Below are 23,345 nucleotides of genomic sequence, written 5' to 3'. Positions count from 1 at the left end.
TGGATTCCCCGGTTTGGACAGTGTCTCTCCCTCACTCTCACCCTCCCCTGTCTCAGGGAGATGGAGTCCCCGGTTTGGACAGTGTCTCTCCCTCACTCTCACCCTCCCCTGTCTCAGGGAGATGGATTCCCCGGTTTGGACAGTGTCTCTCCCTCACTCTCACCCTCCCCTGTCTCGGGGAGATGGATTCCCCGGTTTGGACAGTGTCTCTCCCTCACTCTCACCCTCCCCTGTCTCGGGGAGATGGAGTCCCCGGTTTGGACAGTGTCTCTCCCTCACTCTCACCCTCCCCTGTCTCGGGGAGATGGAGTCCCCGGTTTGGACAGTGTCTCTCCCTCACTCTCACCCTCCCCTGTCTCAGGGAGATGGATTCCCCGGTTTGGACAGTGTCTCTCCCTCACTCTCACCCTCCCCTGTCTCAGGGAGATGGATTCCCCGGTTTGGACAGTGTCTCTCCCTCACTCTCACCCTCCCCTGTCTCGGGGAGATGGATTCCCCGGTTTGGACAGTGTCTCTCCCTCACTCTCACCCTCCCCTGTCTCAGGGAGATGGAGTCCCCGGTTTGGACAGTGTCTCTCCCTCACTCTCACCCTCCCCTGTCTCAGGGAGATGGATTCCCCGGTTTGGACAGTGTCTCTCCCTCACTCTCACCCTCCCCTGTCTCGGGGAGATGGATTCCCCGGTTTGGACAGTGTCTCTCCCTCACTCTCACCCTCCCCTGTCTCGGGGAGATGGATTCCCCGGTTTGGACAGTGTCTCTCCCTCACTCTCACCCTCCCCTGTCTCAGGGAGATGGATTCCCCGGTTTGGACAGTGTCTCTCCCTCACTCTCACCCTCCCCTGTCTCGGGGAGATGGATTCCCCGGTTTGGACAGTGTCTCTCCCTCACTCTCACCCTCCCCTGTCTCGGGGAGATGGATTCCCCGGTTTGGACAGTGTCTCTCCCTCACTCTCACCCTCCCCTGTCTCGGGGAGATGGAGTCCCCGGTTTGGACAGTGTCTCTCCCTCACTCTCACCCTCCCCTGTCTCGGGGAGATGGAGTCCCCGGTTTGGACAGTGTCTCTCCCTCACTCTCACCCTCCCCTGTCTCGGGGAGATGGAGTCCCCGGTTTGGACAGTGTCTCTCCCTCACTCTCACCCTCCCCTGTCTCGGGGAGATGGAGTCCCCGGTTTGGACAGTGTCTCTCCCTCACTCTCACCCTCCCCTGTCTCGGGGAGATGGATTCCCCGGTTTTGACAGTGTCTCTCCCTCACTCTCACCCTCCCCTGTCTCAGGGAGATGGATTCCCCGGTTTGGACAGTGTCTCTCCCTCACTCTCACCCTCCCCTGTCTCGGGGAGATGGATTCCCCGGTTTGGACAGTGTCTCTCCCTCACTCTCACCCTCCCCTGTCTCAGGGAGATGGATTCCCCGGTTTGGACAGTGTCTCTCCCTCACTCTCACCCTCCCCTGTCTCGGGGAGATGGATTCCCCGGTTTGGACAGTGTCTCTCCCTCACTCTCACCCTCCCCTGTCTCAGGGAGATGGATTCCCCGGTTTGGACAGTGTCTCTCCCTCACTCTCACCCTCCCCTGTCTCGGGGAGATGGATTCCCCGGTTTGGACAGTGTCTCTCCCTCACTCTCACCCTCCCCTGTCTCGGGGAGATGGATTCCCCGGTTTGGACAGTGTCTCTCCCTCACTCTCACCCTCCCCTGTCTCAGGGAGATGGAGTCCCCGGTTTGGACAGTGTCTCTCCCTCACTCTCACCCTCCCCTGTCTCAGGGAGATGGATTCCCCGGTTTGGACAGTGTCTCTCCCTCACTCTCACCCTCCCCTGTCTCGGGGAGATGGATTCCCCGGTTTGGACAGTGTCTCTCCCTCACTCACACCCTCCCCTGTCTCAGGGAGATGGAGTCCCCGGTTTGGACAGTGTCTCTCCCTCATTCTCACACTCCCCTGTCTCGGGGAGATGGATTCCCCGGTTTGGACAGTGTCTCTCCCTCACTCTCACCCTCCCCTGTCTCAGGGAGATGGAGTCCCCGGTTTGGACAGTGTCTCTCCCTCACTCTCACCCTCCCCTGTCTCAGGGAGATGGATTCCCCGGTTTGGACAGTGTCTCTCCCTCACTCTCACCCTCCTCTGTCTCGGGGAGATGGAGTCCCCGGTTTGGACAGTGTCTCTCCCTCACTCTCACCCTCCCCTGTCTCAGGGAGATGGATTCCCCGGTTTGGACAGTGTCTCTCCCTCACTCTCACCCTCCCCTGTCTCAGGGAGATGGATTCCCCGGTTTGGACAGTGTCTCTCCCTCACTCTCACCCTCCCCTGTCTCGGGGAGATGGATTCCCCGGTCTGGACAGTGTCTCTCCCTCACTCTCACCCTCCCCTGTCTCAGGGAGATGGATTTCCATTCTCCCCATTACCCTGTTCACTGTTCCTCCACTGACTTCAATCCTTGCCCACGTTAAATAAACAAACCAATTAATGGTTTTCGGTGATTAATTACTGTTGATATCCATCTCCACATCAGGACACTAATGAGATTTGGATGGGAATCACCAACATTACAGGTCCATGGGCTTGATAATTAGAGGCAGAGAGTCCAAGAGCAAGGAATTGAGAGTAAACCTCCATCAATCACTGGTTAGACCCCAGCTGGAGTATTGGGTCCAGTTCTGGGCCCCGCTCTTTAGGAAAGATGTGAAGGCCTTAGAGAGGGTGCAGAGGAGATTTACCAGAATGGTCCCAGGGATGAGGGACCTCAGTTATGTGGGAGAGACTGGAGAATCTGGGGTTGTTCGCCTCAGAGCAGAGAAGGTTAAGGGGAGATTATATGGACTCTTACAGCACAGAAACAGGCCATTCGGCCCAACTGGTCTATCCCGGTGTTTATGCTCCACACGAGCCTCCTCCCTCCCTACTCCATCTCACCCTCTCACCCTATCCTTCTATTCCTTTCTCCCTCATGTGTTTATCCAGCTTCCCCTTAAATCCATCCACACTTTTCACCTCAACTACTCCTTGTGGGAGCAAGTTCCATATTCTCACCACTCTCTGGGGAAAGAAGTTTCTCCTGAATTCCCGATTGGATTTATTACTGACTATCTTATATTGATGACCCCCCCCAGTTCTGGTCTCCCCCCACAAGGGGAAACATCTTCTCTACGTCTACCCTGTCGAACCCTTTCATAATCTTAAAGACCTCGATCAGGTCACCCCTCAGTCTTCTCTTTTCGAGAGAAAAGAGCCCCAGTCTGTTCAGCCTTTCCTGATAGTTTATAACCTCTCAGTTCTGGTATCATCCCAGTAAATCTTTTTTGCACCTTCTCCAGTGCCTCTATATCCTTTTCATAATATGGAGACCAGAACTGTGCAGTGCTCCAAGTGTGGTCTAACCAAGGTATATGGAGACCAGAACTGTGCACAGTGCTCCAAGTGTGGTCTAACCAAGGTATATGGAGACCAGAACTGTGCACAGTGCTCCAAGTGTGGTCTGACCAAGGTATATGGAGACCAGATCTGTGCACAGTGCTCCAAGTGTGGTCTAACCAAGGTATATGGAGACCAGAACTGTGCACAGTGCTCCAAGTGTGGTCTAACCAAGGTATATGGAGACCAGAACTGTGCACAGTGCTCCAAGTGTGGTCTGACCAAGGTATATGGAGACCAGATCTGTGCACAGTGCTCCAAGTGTGGTCTGACCAAGGTATATGGAGACCAGATCTGTGCACAGTGCTCCAAGTGTGGTCTAACCAAGGTATATGGAGACCAGAACTGTGCACGGTGCTCCAAGTGTGGTCTGACCAAGGTATATGGAGACCAGAACTGTGCACAGTGCTCCAAGTGTGGTCTAACCAAGGTACATGGAGACCAGAACTGTGCACAGTGCTCCAAGTGTGGTCTAACCAAGGTACGTGGAGACCAGAACTGTGCACAGTGCTCCAAGTGTGGTCTAACCAAGGTACATGGAGACCAGAACTGTGCACAGTGCTCCAAGTGTGGTCCAACCAAGGTACATGGAGACCAGAACTGTGCACAGTGCTCCAAGTGTGGTCTAACCAAGGTATATGGAGACCAGAACTGTACACAGTGCTCCACGTGTGGTCTAACCAAGGTATATGGAGACCAGAACTGTGCACAGTGCTCCAAGTGTGGTCTAACCAAGGTATATGGAGACCAGAACTGTGCACAGTGCTCCAAGTGTGGTCTAACCAAGGTATATGGAGACCAGAACTGTGCACAGTGCTCCCAGTGTGGTCTAACCAAGGTTCTATACAAGTTTAACATAACCTCTCTGCTTTTCAATTCTTTCCCTCTGGAAATGAACCCCAGTGCTTGATTTGCCTTTTTTACGGCCTTATTAACCTGCGTCGTTACTTTTAGTGATTTGTGTATCTGTACCCCCAGATCCCTCTGCTCCTCTCCCCCATTTAGACTCTGATTATCCAATCAGTATGAGGCCTCCTTATTCATCCGACCAAAATGTACCCCCTCACACTGATCCATTCTGAAATTAATTTCCTAATTACAGGCCCATTCTGTAACTTTATTAATGTCTTCCTGTATCTTGTCGCTGTCCTCCTCAGTATTAACCCCACCCCCCCAATCTGGTGTCGTCCACAAATTGAGAGACTGGAGACTCTGGGGTCGTTCCCCTCAGAGCAGAGAAGGTTAAGGGGAGAGATTTAATCGAGGGGTTCAAAATCATGAAGGGGTTTTGAGAGAGTAAATAAGGAGAGGCTGTTTCCAGTGGGCAGGAGGGTCGGTGAGCAGAGGGCACGGATTTAAGGCGATCGGGGAAAGAGCCAGAGGGGGAGATGAGGAGAATGTTTTTTTACGCAGCGAGTTGTTCTGATCTGGAATTCACTGCCTGAAAGGGCGGAGGGAGCAGATTCAATAATAACTTTCAAAAGGGGAATCGGAGAAATAATCGAAGGGGAAAAATTTACAGGGATACGGGGAAAGAGCAGGGGGGAGTGGGACTAATTGGATAGATCTTTCACAGAGCTGGCACAGGCTCGATGGGCCGAATGGCCTTTTTCTGTGCTGTCCGATTCTTTGAATTCCCTAAATCGGAATCTCAAGTTCCGTGAGGATCAGAAACTTGGGATGGACATGGATTGGTGGGGAGAGGGATTTAAATTCTCGGGGAGACCCTCCCCACATCCCCGCCATCCCACTGCCCTTGGTGGGTCAGTGGGACACACACCCAAATCTTCGATGGAGGACTGAAGGCTTGGAGCTCCACGCTCGAAACGAGGAAGGAAACCTTATGTTAGATCACAATTCACCACATTTACATCCGAAATAGCTCGTATCTGTCAGATAACCCCCATTGGGCTCCTCTAACCCAGTAAATCATCCCCAAGGGGTTCCCTAAGAGCGTAAATCCGACATAATTTGACCCCGAGACACATAAGGAGATATTAGGGACAGGTGACCAAAAGCTCGGTCAAAGAGGTAGGTTTTAAGGAGCGTCTTAAAGGAGGAGAGAGAGAGGGAGAGAGGTTTAGGGAGGGAATTCCAGAGCTCAGGGCCCAGGCAGCTGAAGGCACGGCCGCCAATGGTGGAGCGATGGGAATCGGGGATACGCAAGAGGCCAGAATTGGAGGAGCGCAGAGATCTCGGAGGGTCGTGGGAGGTTACAGAGATAGGGAGGGGGGCGAGGGTCGTGGAGGGATTTGAACAGGAGGATGAGAATTGTAGGGGCTGGAGGAGGTTACAGAGATAGGGAGGGGGGGCGAGGGCCATGGAGGGATTTGAACAGGAGGATGAGAATTGTAGTGGCTGGAGGAGGTTACAGAGATAGGGAGGGGGGCGAGGGCCATGGAGGGATTGGAACAGGAGGATGAGAATTGTAGGGGGCTGGAGGAGGTTACAGAGATAGGGAGGGGGGCGAGGGCCATGGAGGGATTTGAACAGGAGGATGAGAATTGTAGGGGCTGGAGGAGGTGACAGAGATAGGGAGGGGGGGGGCGAGGGCCATGGAGGGATTTGAACAGGAGGATGAGAATTGTAGGGGCTGGAGGAGGTTACAGAGATCGCCAAGATCTGAATGAATGGCGGAACAGCCTCGAGGGGCTGAATGGCCTTCTCCTGTTCCTATCGTAACAGGCTCGAGGGGCTGAATGGGCCTCCTCCGGTGTTGACCCTTCTCAATTGGCCGACCGTGCTTGAGGTGACGATCCACCGAAAGCAGGGACCTGGTTTGCGGGATCTTGCTGTGCAGCGGGAATCGTGCCACGCCCCAAAGAGTGTCTGACGTTTCCTTGTCTGGCTCTGTCTGCCCCAGAACCCTACAGTCCAGCCGTATGGCTGATGATGTTCGTCATGTGTCTGACGGTGGTGGGAATAACGGTCTTCATCTTCGAATTCTTCAGTCCCATGGGCTACGACCGGACGCTCGCCAGCGGAAAACGTAAGTCTCGTCCGATCTCTCCTCACAACCGCGCCCCCCCGACTCCCCCGGTCCTCCACCGCCCTCGCGTTCTCTGGGAGTGTTTGACGGGACAGTGTAGAGGGAGCTTTACTCTGTATCTAACCCTGTACCTGCCCTGGGAGTGTTTGACGGGACAGTGTAGAGGGAGCTTTACTCTGTATCTAACCCTGTACCTGCCCTGGGAGTGTTCTATGGGACAGTGTGGAGGGAGCTTTACTCTGTATCTAACCCTGTACCTGCCCTGGGAGTGTTTGATGGGACAGTGTAGAGGGAGCTTTACTCTGTATCTAACCCTGTACCTGCCCTGGGAGTGTTTGATGGGACAGTGTAGAGTGAGCTTTACTCTGTATCTAACCCTGTACCTGCCCTGGGAGTGTTTGATGGGACAGTGTAGAGGGAGCTTTACTCTGTATCTAACCCTGTACCTGCCCTGGGAGTGTTTGATGGGACAGTGTAGAGGGAGCTTTACTCTGTATCTAACCCTGTACCTGTCCTGGGAGTGTTTGTTGGGACAGTGTCGAGGGAGCTTTACTCTGTATCTAACCCTGTACCTGTCCTGGTAGTGTTTGATGGGACAGTGTAGAGGGAGCTTTACTCTGTATCTAACCCTGTACCTGCCCTGGGAGTGTTTGATGGGACAGTGTAGAGGGAGCTTTACTCTGTATCTAACCCTGCACCTGCCCTGGGAGTGTTTGATGGGACAGTGTAGAGGGAGCTTTACTCTGTATCTAACCCTGTACCTGCCCTGGGAGTGTTTGATGGGACAGTGTAGAGGGAGCTTTACTCTGTATCTAACCCTGTACCTGCCCTGGGAGTGTTTGATGGGACAGTGTAGAGGGAGCTTTACTCTGCATCTAACCCTGCACCTGCCCTGGGAGTGTTTGATGGGACAGTGTAGAGGGAGCTTTACTCTGTATCTAACCTGTGCTGTAACTGCCCTGGGAGTGTTTGACGGGACAGTGAAGAGGGAGCTTTACTCTGTATCTAACCTGTGCTGTACCTGCCCTGGGAATGTTTGATGGGACAGTGTAGAGGGAGCTTTACTCTGTATCTAACCCTGTACCTGCCCTGGGAGTGTTTGATGGGACAGTGTAGAGGGAGCTTTACTCTGTATCTAACCCTGTACCTGCCCTGGGAGTGTTTGATGGGACAGTGTAGAGGGAGCTTTACTCTGTATCTAACCTGTGCTGTTCCTGCCCTGGGAGTGTTTGATGGGACAGTGTAGAGGGAGCTTTACTCTGTATCTAACCTGTGCTGTACCTGCCCTGGGAGTGTTTGATGGGACAGTGTAGAGGGAGCTTTACTCTGTATCTAACCCTGTACCTGCCCTGGGAGTGTTTGACGGGACAGTGTAGAGGGAGCTTTACTCTGTATCTAACCCTGTACCTGCCCTGGGAGTGTTTGACGGGACAGTGTAGAGGGAGCTTTACTCTGTATCTAACCCTGTACCTGCCCTGGGAGTGTTTGACGGGACAGTGTAGAGGGAGCTTTACTCTGTATCTAACCCTGTACCTGCCCTGGGAGTGTTTGACGGGACAGTGTAGAGGGAGCTTTACTCTGTATCTAACCCTGTACCTGCCCTGGGAGTGTTTGATGGGACAGTGTAGATGGAGCTTTACTCTGTATCTAACCCTGTACCTGCCATGGGAGTGTTTGATGGGACAGTGTAGAGGGAGCTTTACTCTGTATCTAACCCTGTACCTGCCCTGGGAGTGTTTGACGGGACAGTGTAGAGGGAGCTTTACTCTGTATCTAACCCTGTACCTGCCCTGGGAGTGTTGATGGGACAGTGTAGAGGGAGCTTTACTCTGTATCTAACCCTGTACCTGCCATGGGAGTGTTTGATGGGACAGTGTAGAGGGAGCTTTACTCTGTATCTAACCCTGTACCTGCCCTGGGAGTGTTTGATGGAACTGTGTAGGGGGTGCTTTACTCTGTATCTCACCCTGTACCTGCCCTGGGAGTGTTTGATGGGACAGTGTAGAGGGAGCTTTACTCTGTATCTAACCCTGTACCTGCCATGGGAGTGTTTGATGGGACAGTGTAGAGGGAGCTTTACTCTGTATCTAACCCTGTACCTGCCCTGGGAGTGTTTGACGGGACAGTGCAGAGGGAGCTTTACTCTGTATCTAACCCTGTACCTGCCCTGGGAGTGTTTGACGGGACAGTGTAGAGGGAGCTTTACTCTGTATCTAACCCTGTACCTGCCCTGGGAGTGTTTGATGGGACAGTGTAGAGGGAGCTTTACTCTGTATCTAACCCTGTACCTGCCCTGGGAGTGTTTGATGGGACAGTGTAGAGGGAGCTTTACTCTGTATCTAACCCTGTACCTGCCCTGGGAGTGTTTGACGGGACAGTGTAGAGGGAGCTTTACTCTGTATCTAATCCTGTACCTGCCCTGGGAGTGTTTGACGGGACAGTGTAGAGGGAGCTTTACTCTGTATCTAATCCTGTACCTGCCATGGGAGTGTTTGATGGGACAGTGTAGAGGGAGCTTTACTCTGTATCTAACCCTGCACCTGCCCTGGGAGTGTTTGACGGGACAGTGCAGAGGGAGCTTTACACTGTATCTAACCCTGTACCTGCCCTGGGAGTGTTTGACGGGACAGTGTAGAGGGAGCTTTACTCTGTATCTAACCCTGTACCTGCCCTGGGAGTGTTTGATGGGACAGTGTAGAGGGAGCTTTACTCTGTATCTAACCCTGTACCTGCCCTGGGAGTGTTTGATGGGACGGTGTAGAGGGAGCTTTACTCTGTATCTAACCCTGTACCTGCCCTGGGAGTGTTTGATGGGACAGTGTAGAGGGAGCTTTACTCTGTATCTAACCCTGTACCTGCCCCTGGGAGTGTTTGATGGGACAGTGTAGAGGGAGCTTTACTCTGTATCTAACCCTGTACCTGCCCTGGGAGTGTTTGATGGGACGGTGTAGAGGGAGCTTTACTCTGTATCTAACCCTGTACCTGCCCTGGGAGTGTATGATGGGACAGTGCAGAGGGAGCTTTACTCTGTATCTAACCCTGTCCCTGACCCTGGGAGTGTTTGATGGGACAGTGTAGAGGGAGCTTTCCTCTGTATCTAACCCTGTACCTGCCCTGGGAGTGTTTGACGGGACAGTGTGGAGGGAGCTTTACTCTGTATCTAACCCTGTACCTGCCCTGGGAGTGTTTGATGGGACAGTGTAGAGGGAGCTTTTCTCTGTATCTAACCCTGTACCTGCCCTGGGAGTGTTTGATGGGACAGTGTAGAGGGAGCTTTACTCTGTATCTAACCCTGTACCTGCCCTGGGAGTGTTTGATGGGACAGTGTAGAGGGAGCTTTACTCTGTATCTAACCCTGTACCTGCCCTGGGAGTGTTTGATGGGACAGTGTATAGGGTGCTTTACTCTGTATCTCACCCTGTACCTGCCCTGGGAGTGTTTGATGGGACAGTGTAGAGGGAGCTTTACTCTGTATCTAATCCTGTACCTGCCCTGGGAGTGTTTGACGGGACAGTGTAGAGGGAGCTTTACTCTGTATCTAACCCTGTACCTGCCCTGGGAGTGTTTGACGGGACGGTGTAGAGGGAGCTTTACTCTGTATCTAACCCTGTACCTGCCCTGGGAGTGTTTGACGGGACAGTGTAGAGGGAGCTTTACTCTGTATCTAACCCTGTACCTGCCCTGGGAGTGTTTGATGGGACAGTGTATAGGGTGCTTTACTCTGTATCTAACCCTGTACCTGCCCTGGGAGTGTTTGATGGGACGGTGTAGAGGGAGCTTTACTCTGTATCTAACCCTGTACCTGCCCTGGGAGTGTTTGACGGGACGGTGTAGAGGGAGCTTTACTCTGTATCTAACCCTGTACCTGTCCCTGGGAGTGTTTGATGGGACAGTGTAGAGGGAGCTTGACTCTGTATCTAACCCTGTACCTGTCCCTGGGAGTGTTTGATGGGACAGTGTAGAGGGAGCTTTACTCTGTATCTAACCCTGTACCTGCCCTGGGAGTGTTTGATGGGACAGTGTAGAGGGAGCTTTACTCTGTATCTCACCCTGAACCTGCCCTGGGAGTGTTTGACGGGACAGTGTAGAGGGAGCTTTACTCTGTATCTAACCCTGTACCTGTCTCTGGGAGTGTTTGACGGGACAGTGTAGAGGGAGCTTTACTCTGTATCTAACCCGTGCTGTACCTGCCCTGGGAGTGTTTGATGGGACAGTGTAGAGGGTGCTTTACTCTGTATTTCACCCTGTACCTGCCCATTCGAGTGTTTGATGGGACAGTGTAGAGGGAGCTTAACTCTGTATCTAATCCTGTCCCTGCCCTTGGAGTGTTTGACGGGACAGTGTGGAGGGAGCTTTACTCTGTATCTAACCCTGTACCTGCCATGCGAGTGTTTGATGGGACAGTGTAGAGTGAGCTTTACTCTGTATCTAACCCTGTACCTGCCCTTGGAGTGTTTGACGGGACAGTGTAGAGGGAGCTTTACTCTGTATCTAACCCTGTACCTGCCCTGGGAGTGTTTGATGGGACAGTGTAGAGGGAGCTTTACTCTGTATCTAACCCTGTACCTGCCCTGGGAGTGTTTGATGGGACACTGTAGAGGGAGCTTTACTCTGTATCTAACCCTGTACCTGCCCTGGAAGTGTTTGATGGGACAGTGTAGAGTGAGCTTTACTCTGTATCTAACCCTGTACCTGCCCCTGGGAGTGTTTGATGGGACAGTGTAGAGGGAGCTTTACTCTGTATCTAACCCTGTACCTGCCCTGGGAGTGTTTGACGGGACAGTGTGGAGGGAGCTTTACTCTGTATCTAACCCTGTACCTGCCCTGGGAGTGTTTGATGGGACAGTGTAGAGGGAGCTTTACTCTGTATCTAACCCTGTACCTGCCCTGGGAGTGTTTGATGGGACAGTGTAGAGGGAGCTTTACTCTGTATCTAACCCTGTACCTGCCCTGGGAGTGTTTGATGGGACAGTGTAGAGGGAGCTTTACTCTGTATCTAACCCTGTACCTGCCCTGGGAGTGTTTGATGGGACAGTGTATAGGGTGCTTTACTCTGTATCTCACCCTGTACCTGCCCTGCGAGTGTTTGATGGGACAGTGCAGAGGGAGCTTTACTCTGTATCTAATCCTGTACCTGCCCTGGGAGTGTTTGACGGGACAGTGTAGAGGGAGCTTTACTCTGTATCTAACCCTTTACCTGCCCTGGGAGTGGTTGACGGGACGGTGTAGAGGGAGCTTTACTCTGTATCTAACCCTGTACCTGCCCTGGGAGTGTTTGATGGGACAGTGTAGAGGGAGCTTTACTCTGTATCTAACCCTGTACCTGCCCTGGGAGTGTTTGATGGGACAGTGTATAGGGTGCTTTACTCTGTATCTCACCCTGTACCTGCCCTGGGAGTGTTTGATGGGACAGTGTAGAGGGAGCTTTACTCTGTATCTAACCCTGTACCTGCCCTGGGAGTGTTTGACGGGACAGTGTAGAAGGAGCTTTACTCTGTATCTAACCCTGTACCTGCCCTGGGAGTGTTTGACGGGACGGTGTAGAGGGAGCTTTACTCTGTATCTAACCCTGTACCTGCCCTGGGAGTGTTTGATGGGACAGTGTAGAGGGAGCTTTACTCTGTATCTAACCCTGTACCTGCCCTGGGAGTGTTTGACGGGACGGTGTAGAGGGAGCTTTACTCTGTATCTAACCCTGTACCTGTCCCTGGGAGTGTTTGATGGGACAGTGTAGAGGGAGCTTGACTCTGTATCTAACCCTGTACCTGTCCCTGGGAGTATTTGATGGGACAGTGTAGAGGGAGCTTTACTCTGTATCTAACCCTGTACCTGCCCTGGGAGTGTTTGATGGGACAGTGTAGAGGGAGCTTTACTCTGTATCTAACCCTGTCCCTTCCCTGGGAGTGTTTGACGGGACAGTGTAGAGGGAGCTTTACTCTGTATCTAACCCTGTACCTGTCTCTGGGAGTGTTTGACGGGACAGGGTAGAGGGAGCTTTACTCTGTATCTAACCCTGTACCTGCCCTGGGAGTGTTTGATGGGACAGTGTGGAGGGAGCTTTACTCTGTGTCTAACCCTGTACCTGCCCTGGGAGTGTTTGATGGGACAGTGTAGAGGGAGCTTTACTCTGTGTCTAACCCTGTACCTGCCCTGGGAGTGTTTGACGGGACAGTGCAGAGGGAGCTTTACTCTGTATCTAACCCTGTACCTGCCCTGGGAGTGTTTGACGGGACAGTGTAGAGGGAGCTTTACTCTGTATCTAACCCTGTACCTGCCCTGGGAGTGTTTGATGGGACAGTGTATAGGGTGCTTTACTCTGTATCTAACCCTGTACCTGCCCTGGGAGTGTTTGATGGGACAGTGTAGAGGGAGCTTTACTCTGTATCTAACCCTGTACCTGCCCTGGGAGTGTTTGACGGGACGGTGTAGAGGGAGCTTTACTCTGTATCTAACCCTGTACCTGTCCCTGGGAGTGTTTGATGGGACAGTGTAGAGGGAGCTTGACTCTGTATCTAACCCTGTACCTGTCCCTGGGAGTGTTTGATGGGACAGTGTAGAGGGAGCTTTACTCTGTATCTAACCCTGTACCTGCCCTGGGAGTGTTTGATGGGACAGTGTAGAGGGAGCTTTACTCTGTATCTCACCCTGTACCTGCCCTGGGAGTGTTTGACGGGACAGTGTAGAGGGAGCTTTACTCTGTATCTAACCCTGTACCTGTCTCTTGGAGTGTTTGACGGGACAGTGTAGAGGGAGCTTTACTCTTTATCTAACCCTGTACCTGCCCTGGGAGTGTTTGATGGGACAGTGTAGAGGGAGCTTTACTCTGTATCTAACCCGTGCTGTACCTGCCCTGGGAGTGTTTGATGGAACTGTGTAGAGGGTGCTTTACTCTGTATTTCACCCTGTACCTGCCCTGGGAGTGTTTGATGGGACAGTGTAGAGGGAGCTTTACTCTGTATCTAATCCTGTACCTGCCCTTGGAGTGTTTGACGGGACAGTGTGGAGGGAGCTTTACTCTGTATCTAACCCTGTACCTGCCATGCGAGTGTTTGATGGGACAGTGTAGAGTGAGCTTTACTCTGTATCTAACCCTGTACCTGCCCTGGGAGTGTTTGACGGGACAGTGTAGAGGGAGCTTTACTCTGTATCTAACCCTGTACCTGCCCTGGGAGTGTTTGATGGGACAGTGTAGAGGGAGCTTTACTCTGTATCTAACCCTGTACCTGCCCTGGGAGTGTTTGATGGGACGGTGTAGAGGGAGCTTTACTCTGTATCTAACCCTGTACCTGCCCTGGGAGTGTTTGATGGGACAGTGTAGAGTGAGCTTTACTCTGTATCTAACCCTGTACCTGCCCCTGGGAGTGTTTGATGCGACAGTGTAGAGGGAGCTTTACTCTGTATCTAACCCTGTACCTGCCCTGGGAGTGTTTGACGGGACAGTGTGGAGGGAGCTTTACTCTGTATCTAACCCTGTACCTGCCCTGGGAGTGTTTGATGGGACAGTGTAGAGGGAGCTTTACTCTGTATCTAACCCTGTACCTGCCCTGGGAGTGTTTGATGGGACAGTGTAGAGGGAGCTTTACTCTGTATCTAACCCTGTACCTGCCCTGGGAGTGTTTGATGGGACAGTGTATAGGGTGCTTTACTCTGTATCTCACCCTGTACCTGCCCTGGGAGTGTTTGATGGGACAGTGTAGAGGGAGCTTTACTCTGTATCTAACCCTGTACCTGCCCTGGGAGTGTTTGACGGGACAGTGTAGAGTGAGCTTTACTCTGTATCTAACCCTGTACCTGCCCTGGGAGTGTTTGACGGGACGGTGTAGAGGGAGCTTTACTCTGTATCTAACCCTGTACCTGCCCTGGGAGTGTTTGACGGGACGGTGTAGAGGGAGCTTTACTCTGTATCTAACCCTGTACCTGCCCTGGGAGTGTTTGATGGGACAGTGTAGAGGGAGCTTTACTCTGTATCTAACCCTGTACCTGTCTCTGGGAGTGTTTGACGGGACAGTGTAGAGGGAGCTTTACTCTGTATCTAACCCTGTACCTGCCCTGGGAGTGTTTGATGGGACAGTGTAGAGGGAGCTTTACTCTGTGTCTAACCCTGTACCTGCCCTGGGAGTGTTTGATGGGACAGTGTGGAGGGAGCTTTACTCTGTGTCTAACCCTGTACCTGCCCTGGGAGTGTTTGATGGGACAGTGTAGAGGGAGCTTTACTCTGTGTCTAACCCTGTACCTGCCCTGGGAGTGTTTGACGGGACAGTGCAGAGGGAGCTTTACTCTGTATAACACCCTGTACCTGCCCTGGGAGTGTTTGACGGGACGGTGTAGAGGGAGCTTTACTCTGTATCTAACCCTGTACCTGCCCTGGGAGTGTTTGACGGGACGGTGTAGAGGGAGCTTTACTCTGTATCTAACCCTGTACCTGCCCTGGGAGTGTTTGACGGGACGGTGTAGAGGGAGCTTTACTCTGTATCTAACCCTGTACCTGTCCCTGGGAGTGTTTGATGGGACAGTGTAGAGGGAGCTTGACTCTGTATCTAACCCTGTACCTGTCCCTGGGAGTATTTGATGGGACAGTGTAGAGGGAGCTTTACTCTGTATCTAACCCTGTACCTGCCCTGGGAGTGTTTGATGGGACAGTGTAGAGGGAGCTTTACTCTGTATCTAACCCTGTACCTGCCCTGGGAGTGTTTGACGGGACAGTGTAGAGGGAGCTTTACTCTGTATCTAACCCTGTACCTGTCTCTGGGAGTGTTTGACGGGACAGTGTAGAGGGAGCTTTACTCTGTATCTAACCCTGTACCTGCCCTGGGAGTGTTTGATGGGACAGTGTAGAGGGAGCTTTACTCTGTGTCTAACCCTGTACCTGCCCTGGGAGTGTTTGATGGGACAGTGTGGAGGGAGCTTTACTCTGTGTCTAACCCTGTACCTGCCCTGGGAGTGTTTGATGGGACAGTGTAGAGGGAGCTTTACTCTGTGTCTAACCCTGTACCTGCCCTGGGAGTGTTTGACGGGACAGTGCAGAGGGAGCTTTACTCTGTATAACACCCTGTACCTGCCCTGGGAGTGTTTGACGGGACAGTGCAGAGGGAGCTTTCCTCTGTATCTAACCCTGTACCTGCCCTGGGAGTGTTTGACGGGACAGTGTAGAGGGAGCTTTACTCTGTATCTAACCCTGTACCTGCCCTGGGAGTGTTTGACGGGACAGTGTAGAGGGAGCTTTACTCTGTATCTAACCCTGTACCTGCCCTGGGAGTGTTTGACGGGACAGTGTAGAGGGAGCTTTACTCTGTATCTAACCCTGTACCTGCCCTGGGAGTGTTTGATGGGACAGTGTAGAGGGAGCTTTACTCTGTATCTAACCCTGTACCTGCCCTGGGAGTGTTTGACGGGACAGTGCAGAGGGAGCTTTACTCTGTATCTAACCCTGTACCTGTCCCTGGGAGTGTTTGATGGGACAGTGTAGAGGGAGCTTTACTCTGTATCTAACCCTGTACCTGCCCTGGGAGTGTTTGACGGGACAGTGTGGAGCGAGCTTTACTCTGTATCTAACCCTGTACCTGCCCTGGGAGTGTTTGATGGGACAGTGTAGAGGGAGCTTTACTCTTTATCTAACCCTGTACCTGCCCTGGGAGTGTTTGACGGGACAGTGTAGAGGGAGCTTTACTCTGTATCTAACCCTGTACCTGCCCTGGGAGTGTTTGACGGGACGGTGTAGAGGGAGCTTTACTCTGTATCTAACCCTGTACCTGCCCTGGGAGTGTTCGACGGGACGGTGTAGAGGGAGCTTTACTCTGTATCTAACCCTGTACCTGCCCTGGGAGTGTTTGTCGGGACAGTGTAGAGGGAGCTTTACTCTGTATCTAACCCTGTACCTGCCCTGGGAGTGTTTGACGGTACGGTGTAGAGGGAGCTTTACTCTGTATCTAACCCTGTACCTGACCCTGGGAGTGTTTGACGGTACGGTGTAGAGGGAGCTTTACTCTGTATCTAACCCTGTACCTCCCCTGGGAGTGTTTGACGGGACAGTGCAGATGGACTGAATGTGACTTTTCAATCCTTCCCCTGGTTTTGTGACAATGCCCACCTTGAGGAGCAGAACGATCTGAGCGGAGATAATGAATTTGATTGCGGAATAATGTTCTAATGAAATCAGTTGCACGTTCTTCATCCTGAGTGGGGCCACTTGAGTCGAGTGGCTCAGTTGATCGATGTGTGTCTCCTGGTGAATGGAGAAGAGAATTCTCAAGTCCCTTCGCAATCAATCCACTTCAGGGCGGCGAGGACTGCGTTCAGTATCTCCGCCGGGCTGGCTCTTCGACCACGAGGACCCCGCGCCCCTCCCCTGAGATCCTGCTGGTCTACTGGTGCCACTTCCCTGAGATCCTGCTGGTCTACTGGTGCCACTTCCCTGAGATCCTGCTGGTCTACTGGTGGCCCCTTGTAATTGAGATCCTGCTGGTCTACTGGTGGCCCCTTGTAATTGAGATCCTGCTGGTCTACTGGTGGCCCCTTGTAATTGAGATCCTGCTGGTCTCCTGGTGGCCCCTTGTAATTGAGATCCTGCTGGTCTACTGGTGCCACTTTTAGCTGAGATCCTTCTGGTCTACTGGTGCCCCTTGAAATTGAGATCCTGCTGGTCTACTGGTGCCACTTTTAGCTGAGATCCTGCCAGTCTACTGGTGCCCCTTGTACCTGAGATCCTGCTGGTCTACTGGTGCCCCTTGTACCTCAGATCCTGCTGGTCTTTGATGACCCTTGTAACTGAGATTCTGCTGGTCAATTGGTGCCCCTTTTACCTGCAATCCTGCTGGTCTTTGATGCTGCATGTGCCTGAGATTCTGTTGGTCTTTGATGACCCTTGTAACTGAGATCCTGCTGGTCTCCTGGTGCCCCTTGTATCTGAGATTCTGCTGGCCTTTGATGCCCCTCGTATCTGAGGTCCTGCTGGTCTACTGGTGCCCCTTGTACCTGAGATTCTGCTGGTCTATTGGTGCCCCTTTTATCTGCTATCCTGCTGGTATTTAATGCCACATGTGCCTGAGATTCTGCTGGTCTACTGGTGTCCCTTGCACCTGAGGTCCTGCTGGTCTACTGGTGCCCCTTGTACCTGAGATCCTGCTGGTCTACTGGCGCTCCTTGTACCTGAGATCCTGCTGGTCTACTGGTGCCCCTTGTACCTGAGATCCTGCTGGTGTTTGCTACCCTTTGTAGCTGAGTTCCTGCTGGTCTCCTGGTGCCGCTTGTACATGAGATCCTGCTGGTCTACTGGTGCTCCTTGTACCTGAGATCCTGCTGGTCTACTGGTGCCGCTTGTACCTGAGATCCTGCTGGTCTACTGGTGCCCCTTGTACCTGAGATCCTGCTGGTGTTTGCTACCCTTTGTAGCTGAGTTCCTGCTGGTCTCCTGGTGCCCCTTGTACCTGAGATCCTGCTGGCCCACTGGTGCCCCTTGTTCCTGAGATCCTGCTGGTCTTTAATGCCCCTTGAACCTGAGATCCTGCTGGCCCACTGGTGCCCCTTGTTCCTGAGATCCTGCTGGTCTTTAATGCCCCTTGAACCTGAGATCCTGCTGGCCCACTGGTGCCCCTTGTTCCTGAGATCCTGCTGGTCTTTAATGCCCCTTGAACCTGAGATCCTGCTGGCCTACTGGTGCCCCGTGTACCTGAGATCCTGCTGGTGTTTGCTACCCTTTGTAGCTGAGTTCCTGCTGGTCTCCTGGTGCCCCTTGTACCTGAGATCCTGCTGGTGTTTGCTACCCTTTGTAGCTGAGTTCCTGCTGGTCTCCTGGTGCCCCTTGTACCTGAGATCCTGCTGGTGTTTGCTACCCTTTGTAGCTGAGTTCCTGCTGGTCTCCTGGTGCCCCTTGTACCTGAGATCCTGCTGGCCCACTGGTGCCCCTTGTTCCTGAGATCCTGCTGGTCTTTAATGCCCCTTGAACCTGAGATCCTGCTGGCCCACTGGTGCCCCTTGTTCCTGAGATCCTGCTGGTCTTTAATGCCCCTTGAACCTGAGATCCTGCTGGCCCACTGGTGCCCCTTGTTCCTGAGATCCTGCTGGTCTTTAATGCCCCTTGAACCTGAGATCCTGCTGGCCCACTGGTGCCCCTTGTTCCTGAGATCCTGCTGGTCTTTAATGCCCCTTGAACCTGAGATCCTGCTGGCCTACTGGTGCCCCGTGTACCTGAGATCCTGCTGGTGTTTGCTACCCTTTGTAGCTGAGTTCCTGCTGGCCCACTGGTGCCCCTTGTTCCTGAGATCCTGCTGGTCTTTAATGCCCCTTGAACCTGAGATCCTGCTGGTCTTTAATGCCCCTTGAACCTGAGATCCTGCTGGCCCACTGGTGCCCCTTGTTCCTGAGATCCTGCTGGTCTTTAATGCCCCTTGAACCTGAGATCCTGCTGGTCTTTAATGCCCCTTGAACCTGAGATCCTGCTGGCCCACTGGTGCCCCGTGTACCTGAGATCCTACTGGTCGACCGGTGCCAAATTTCCCCGACCTTTGCGTGTAGAAGCATTTCCTGACTTCACTCCTGAACGTCCTGGCTCTAAATGTTCGGCCATGTCCCCGCGTCCTAGTATTCGAGAATAGGAGACCTCCAAAAACAGTTACAAATGTCTGGGCAGCCAGAAGCAATAATCCAGCCGCTAACCTGTAAATCCGACCTGGTCCCTTCAAATAGCGCTGGTTGGCAGGGGGATGAGGCGAGGGTCCATCAGGCCATCTGGGACCCGTCCAGATGGTCGTGGTCAAGACAGTGCGTTGAGTGGAGGGTCCAGCGCCAAAATGGCGTCGATCCCTCTTAACCAGCGTTGCATGCTGACGGACACACATTCTCCGAAATTTACGTGGTCCCAGCGTCCGTCACCTGGGCGTATCATTTTCCAAGATGGCGTAACGCCAGAAACGTGCGCGCGCATTCCGGGCGCCATTTTGGAACTTTGCGGGCCGCCTGGCGCCAACTCAATGGACGCTAGACAGCCCAGTTACTAACCCTTATTACCCAAGTAGTCTGTGGGCCCATTATTCCACCCACCGAAATGGGCCATCTCACACGTCCCGATATTGAAATTCATTTTCCATTTACTCGGCCTAGAGGGGAGGGGTGGGGGGGTCATTTTGACAGCGTTTGGGCAGAGTTCGCTGCCTCCTTGCTGGCTAATTTCTCAAGTGGGGGCATGACCGCCAGCAGCGAAGAGGAGGGGCAGCAGGAATTGGTTAGAACGGAGAAGGTCCCGAGGGAACCCGAGAGAGGGAGTTCAAACTAACGGGGCGTTCTGGTGAGGTGACTCAGGACGAACGATGTCCACTCCTTAATGGGTCGGTAACTAGAGGGGACATCAGATTAAGATCAGCATGAGAAGGGAGAGGCAAGGGGAAGTTCCTTGACACAGAGGGGTGTTAGCACGTGTAATTTACGGCCAGGAGCCACGAGGAAGACAGAATCCAGAATAGGGCTTACGAAGGAAGGGAATGGGACTGAGCGGAGAGATCTTTCAGAGAGAGAGAGGGGGGCACAGGGGGCGATGGGGCGAATGGGGAAAGGGGGAATGGGACTGGGGGGAGAGATCTTTCAGAGAGAGAGAGAGGGGGACACAGGGGGCGATGGGGTGAATGGGGAAAGGGGGAATGGGACTGAGGGGAGAGATCTTTCAGAGAGAGAGGGGGGCACAGGGGGCGATGGGAGTGAATGGGGAAAAGGGGGAATGGGACTGAGGGGGGAGATCTTTCAGAGGGAGTTCATGGGGGCACAGGGGGCGATGGGGTGAATGGGGAAATGGGGGAATGGGACTGAGGGGGGAGATCTTTCAGAGAGAGGGGGGCACAGGGGGCGATGGGGTAAATGGAGAAAGGGACTGAGGGGGGAGATCTTTCAGAGAGAGAGAGAGGGGGGGACAGGGGGCGATGGGGTGAATGGGGAAAGGGGGAATGGGACTGAGGGGGAGAGATCTTTCAGAGGGAGTTCATGGGGGCAATGGGAAGTGAATGGGGAAAGGGGGAATGGGACTGAGGGGAGAGATCTTTCAGAGAGAGAGAGGGGGGACAGGGGGCGATGGGGTGAATGGGGAAAGGGGGAATGGGACTGGGGGGAGAGATCTTTCAGAGAGAGAGAGAGAGGGGGGGACAGGGGAGAATGGCCTCCTTCTGCACAATCTACGATTCTTCGGAAAGTTACCGTCTGCCCTGCTCGTGGGGGTGGAGTTCCCTGGGAGATTCACCTTTGTTTTTGGTGGCGGGTGTGGGGGACTCGGGGGAGGTGGGGACATCACTCCTGTTCCCAGATCTTTCTCGCAACTCACCCTGCAGAATGTGGCACGTCTGCTGCTCGAGATGCAGGCTGTCAAAGAAGCCAGTAATGAGGCAGTAAAACAAAACCGAACTGAGGCCGCGATGTGACATATTAATTTTAATGCTTGTTACATTATACATGCAACTCCAACACTGGAATATAATAAGCTGTTTACAGCTCGTCCTGCAACCACACATACAAAATCCTTTTTGTGTTACTGATGTCAGAAAGTAATCTGATTTATGTATGGGCTGGGGTTGTATTAAGGGAGTCTCTCTCTCTCTCTCTCTCTCTCTCTCCCCCTCTGTCCCTTTCTGATCAGTGCACGTCAGAAGTGTCGCTGTCTCTGACTGATCCATAACAGGAACAGACGCCGAGCAGTTATTTAAATTACATCGTGTCGACAGCACAGAAAACAGGCCATTCGGCCCAACGGGTCTATCCCGGTGTTTATGCTCCACACGAGCCTCCTCCCTCCCTACTCCATCTCACCCTATCCCCCTATCCTTCTATTCCTTTCTCCCTCATGTGTTTATCCAGCTTCCCGTAAATCCATCTCCACTGTTCACCTCAACTACTCCTTGTGGGAGTGAGTTCCACATTCTCACCACTCTCTGGGGAAAGAAGTTTCTCCTGAATTCCCGATTGGATTTATCACTGACTATCTTATATTTATGGCCCCCTGGTTCTGGTCTCCCCCCACAAGTGGAAACATCTTCTCTACGTCTACCCTATCGAACCCTTTCATAATCTTAAAGACCTCGATCAGGTCACCCCTCAGTCTGCTCTTTTCGAGAGAAAAAGAGTCCCAGTCTGTTCAGCCTTTCCTGATAGTTTATAACCTCCCAGTTCTGATATCATCCCAGTAAATCCTTCCTGCACCCTCTCTAGTGCCTCTATATCCTTTTTATAATATGGAGACCAGAACTGTGCACAGTGCTCCAAGTGTGGTCTAACCAAGGTATATGGAGACCAGAACTGTGCACAGTGCTCCAAGTGTGGTCTAACCAAGGTATATGGAGACCAGAAACTGTGCACAGTGGTCCAAGTGTGGTCTAACCAAGGTATATGGAGACCAAAACTGTGCACAGTGCTCCAAGTGTGGTCCAACCAAGGTATATGGAGACCAGAACTGTGCACAGTGGTCCAAGTGTGGTCCAACCAAGGTATATGGAGACCAGAACTGTGCACAGTGGTCCAAGTGTGGTCTGACCAAGGTATATGGAGACCAGAACCATGCACAGTGCTCCAAGTGTGGTCTGACCAAGGTATATGGAGACCAGAACTGTGCACAGTGCTCCAAGTGTGGTCTAACCAAGGTATATGGCGACCAGAACTGTGCTCAGTGCACCAAGTGTGGTCTAACCCAGGTATATGGAGACCAGAACTGTGCACAGTGATCCAAGTGTGGTCTAACCAAGGTATATGGAGACCAGAACTGCGCACAGTGCTCCAAGTGTGGTCTAACCAAGGTATATGGAGACCAGAACTGTGCACAGTGCTCCAAGTGTGGTCTAACCAAGGTATATTGGCGACCAGAACTGTGCTCAGTGCACCAAGTGTGGTCTAACCCAGGTATATGGAGACCAGAACTGTGCACAGTGATCCAAGTGTGGTCTAACCAAGGTATATGGAGACCAGAACTGCGCACAGTGCTCCAAGTGTGGGTCTAACCAAGGTATATGGAGACCAGAACTGCGCACAGTGCTCCAAGTGTGGTCTAACCAAGGTATATGGAGACCAGAACTGCGCACAGTGCTCCAAGTGTGGTCTGACCAAGGTATATGGAGACCAAAAGTGTGCAGTGCTCCAAGTGTGGTCTAACCAAGGTATATGGAGACCAGAACTGTACACAGTGCTCCAAGTGTGGTCTAACCAAGGTATATGGAGACCAGAACTGTGCACAGTGCTCCAAGTGTGGTCTAACCAAGGTATATGGAGACCAGATCTGTGCATAGTGCTCCAAGTGTGGTCTGACTGAGGTATATGGAGACCGGAACTGTGCACAGACTGGGCTTGTATTCCCCTCGAGTATCGAAGATTGAGGGGGGATCTAATCGAGGGGTTTAAGATGATTAAAGGATTTAATAGGGGAGATAGAGAGAAACTATTTCCTCTGGTGGGGGGAGTCCAGAACAAGGGGGCAGAACCTTAAAATTTGAGCTGGGCCGTTCAGGGGTGATGTCAGGACGCAATTCTCCGCACTTTCGGGAGTGGAAATCTGGAACTCTCTCCCCACAAAAAGCTGTGGGCTCTGGGAGGTCAACTGAAGCTTTCAAGACTGAGATTGATCAATTTTTGTTGGGTAAAGGGTCTTGAGGGCGCCTGAGGAGGGTAAATGGTGTCGAGGTACAGGTCAGCCGTGATCTGATTGAACGGCGGAACGGGCCTGAGAGCCTGAGCGGCCTCATCCTGTTCCTTGCACGTTTGTAGTTGAATTGAGTGACTTGTCTCCTCCCTCAGTCAAGCAACTGAACCGCCATTGTAATAAAAGTGTTGAGCTGAGCTGGAGGGGCTATGGGAAGGGGGGCAGGGGGTGCTGTGGGGGTGGGGTCTGGGTCTGAAGTTGATCTTTTAATCCCTTATGTCCTCTGACTGATCAATAATTTATCATGTATGTCTCAGCCTATAGGCCGGCGATTACACTGGTAAGCCACTA

The 23,345-nt window shown here is 52.7% G+C and overlaps 1 protein-coding gene across 1 annotated transcript in view; it reads left to right on the top strand.

The window, feature by feature from the left end:
* The window catches only part of LOC137317654 (glutamate receptor ionotropic, NMDA 2D-like), a 113,324-nt gene extending 96,337 nt beyond the window's left edge, over positions 1–16,987 (top strand). The window contains exons 7-8 of the mRNA XM_067980824.1: positions 6,272–6,447; positions 16,673–16,987. Of these exons, the coding sequence (XP_067836925.1) occupies positions 6,272–6,447; positions 16,673–16,987 (491 nt within the window). The remainder of the gene's footprint in view (positions 1–6,271; positions 6,448–16,672) is intronic.
* The last annotated feature ends 6,358 nt before the right edge of the window (positions 16,988–23,345 follow it).

Source organism: Heptranchias perlo, unplaced genomic scaffold (assembly GCF_035084215.1).
Source record: "Heptranchias perlo isolate sHepPer1 unplaced genomic scaffold, sHepPer1.hap1 HAP1_SCAFFOLD_623, whole genome shotgun sequence".
Classification (NCBI taxonomy): domain Eukaryota; kingdom Metazoa; phylum Chordata; class Chondrichthyes; order Hexanchiformes; family Hexanchidae; genus Heptranchias; species Heptranchias perlo.
Note: the sequence above shows the minus strand (reverse complement) of the source record. Positions and strands in the feature narration are given on the sequence as shown.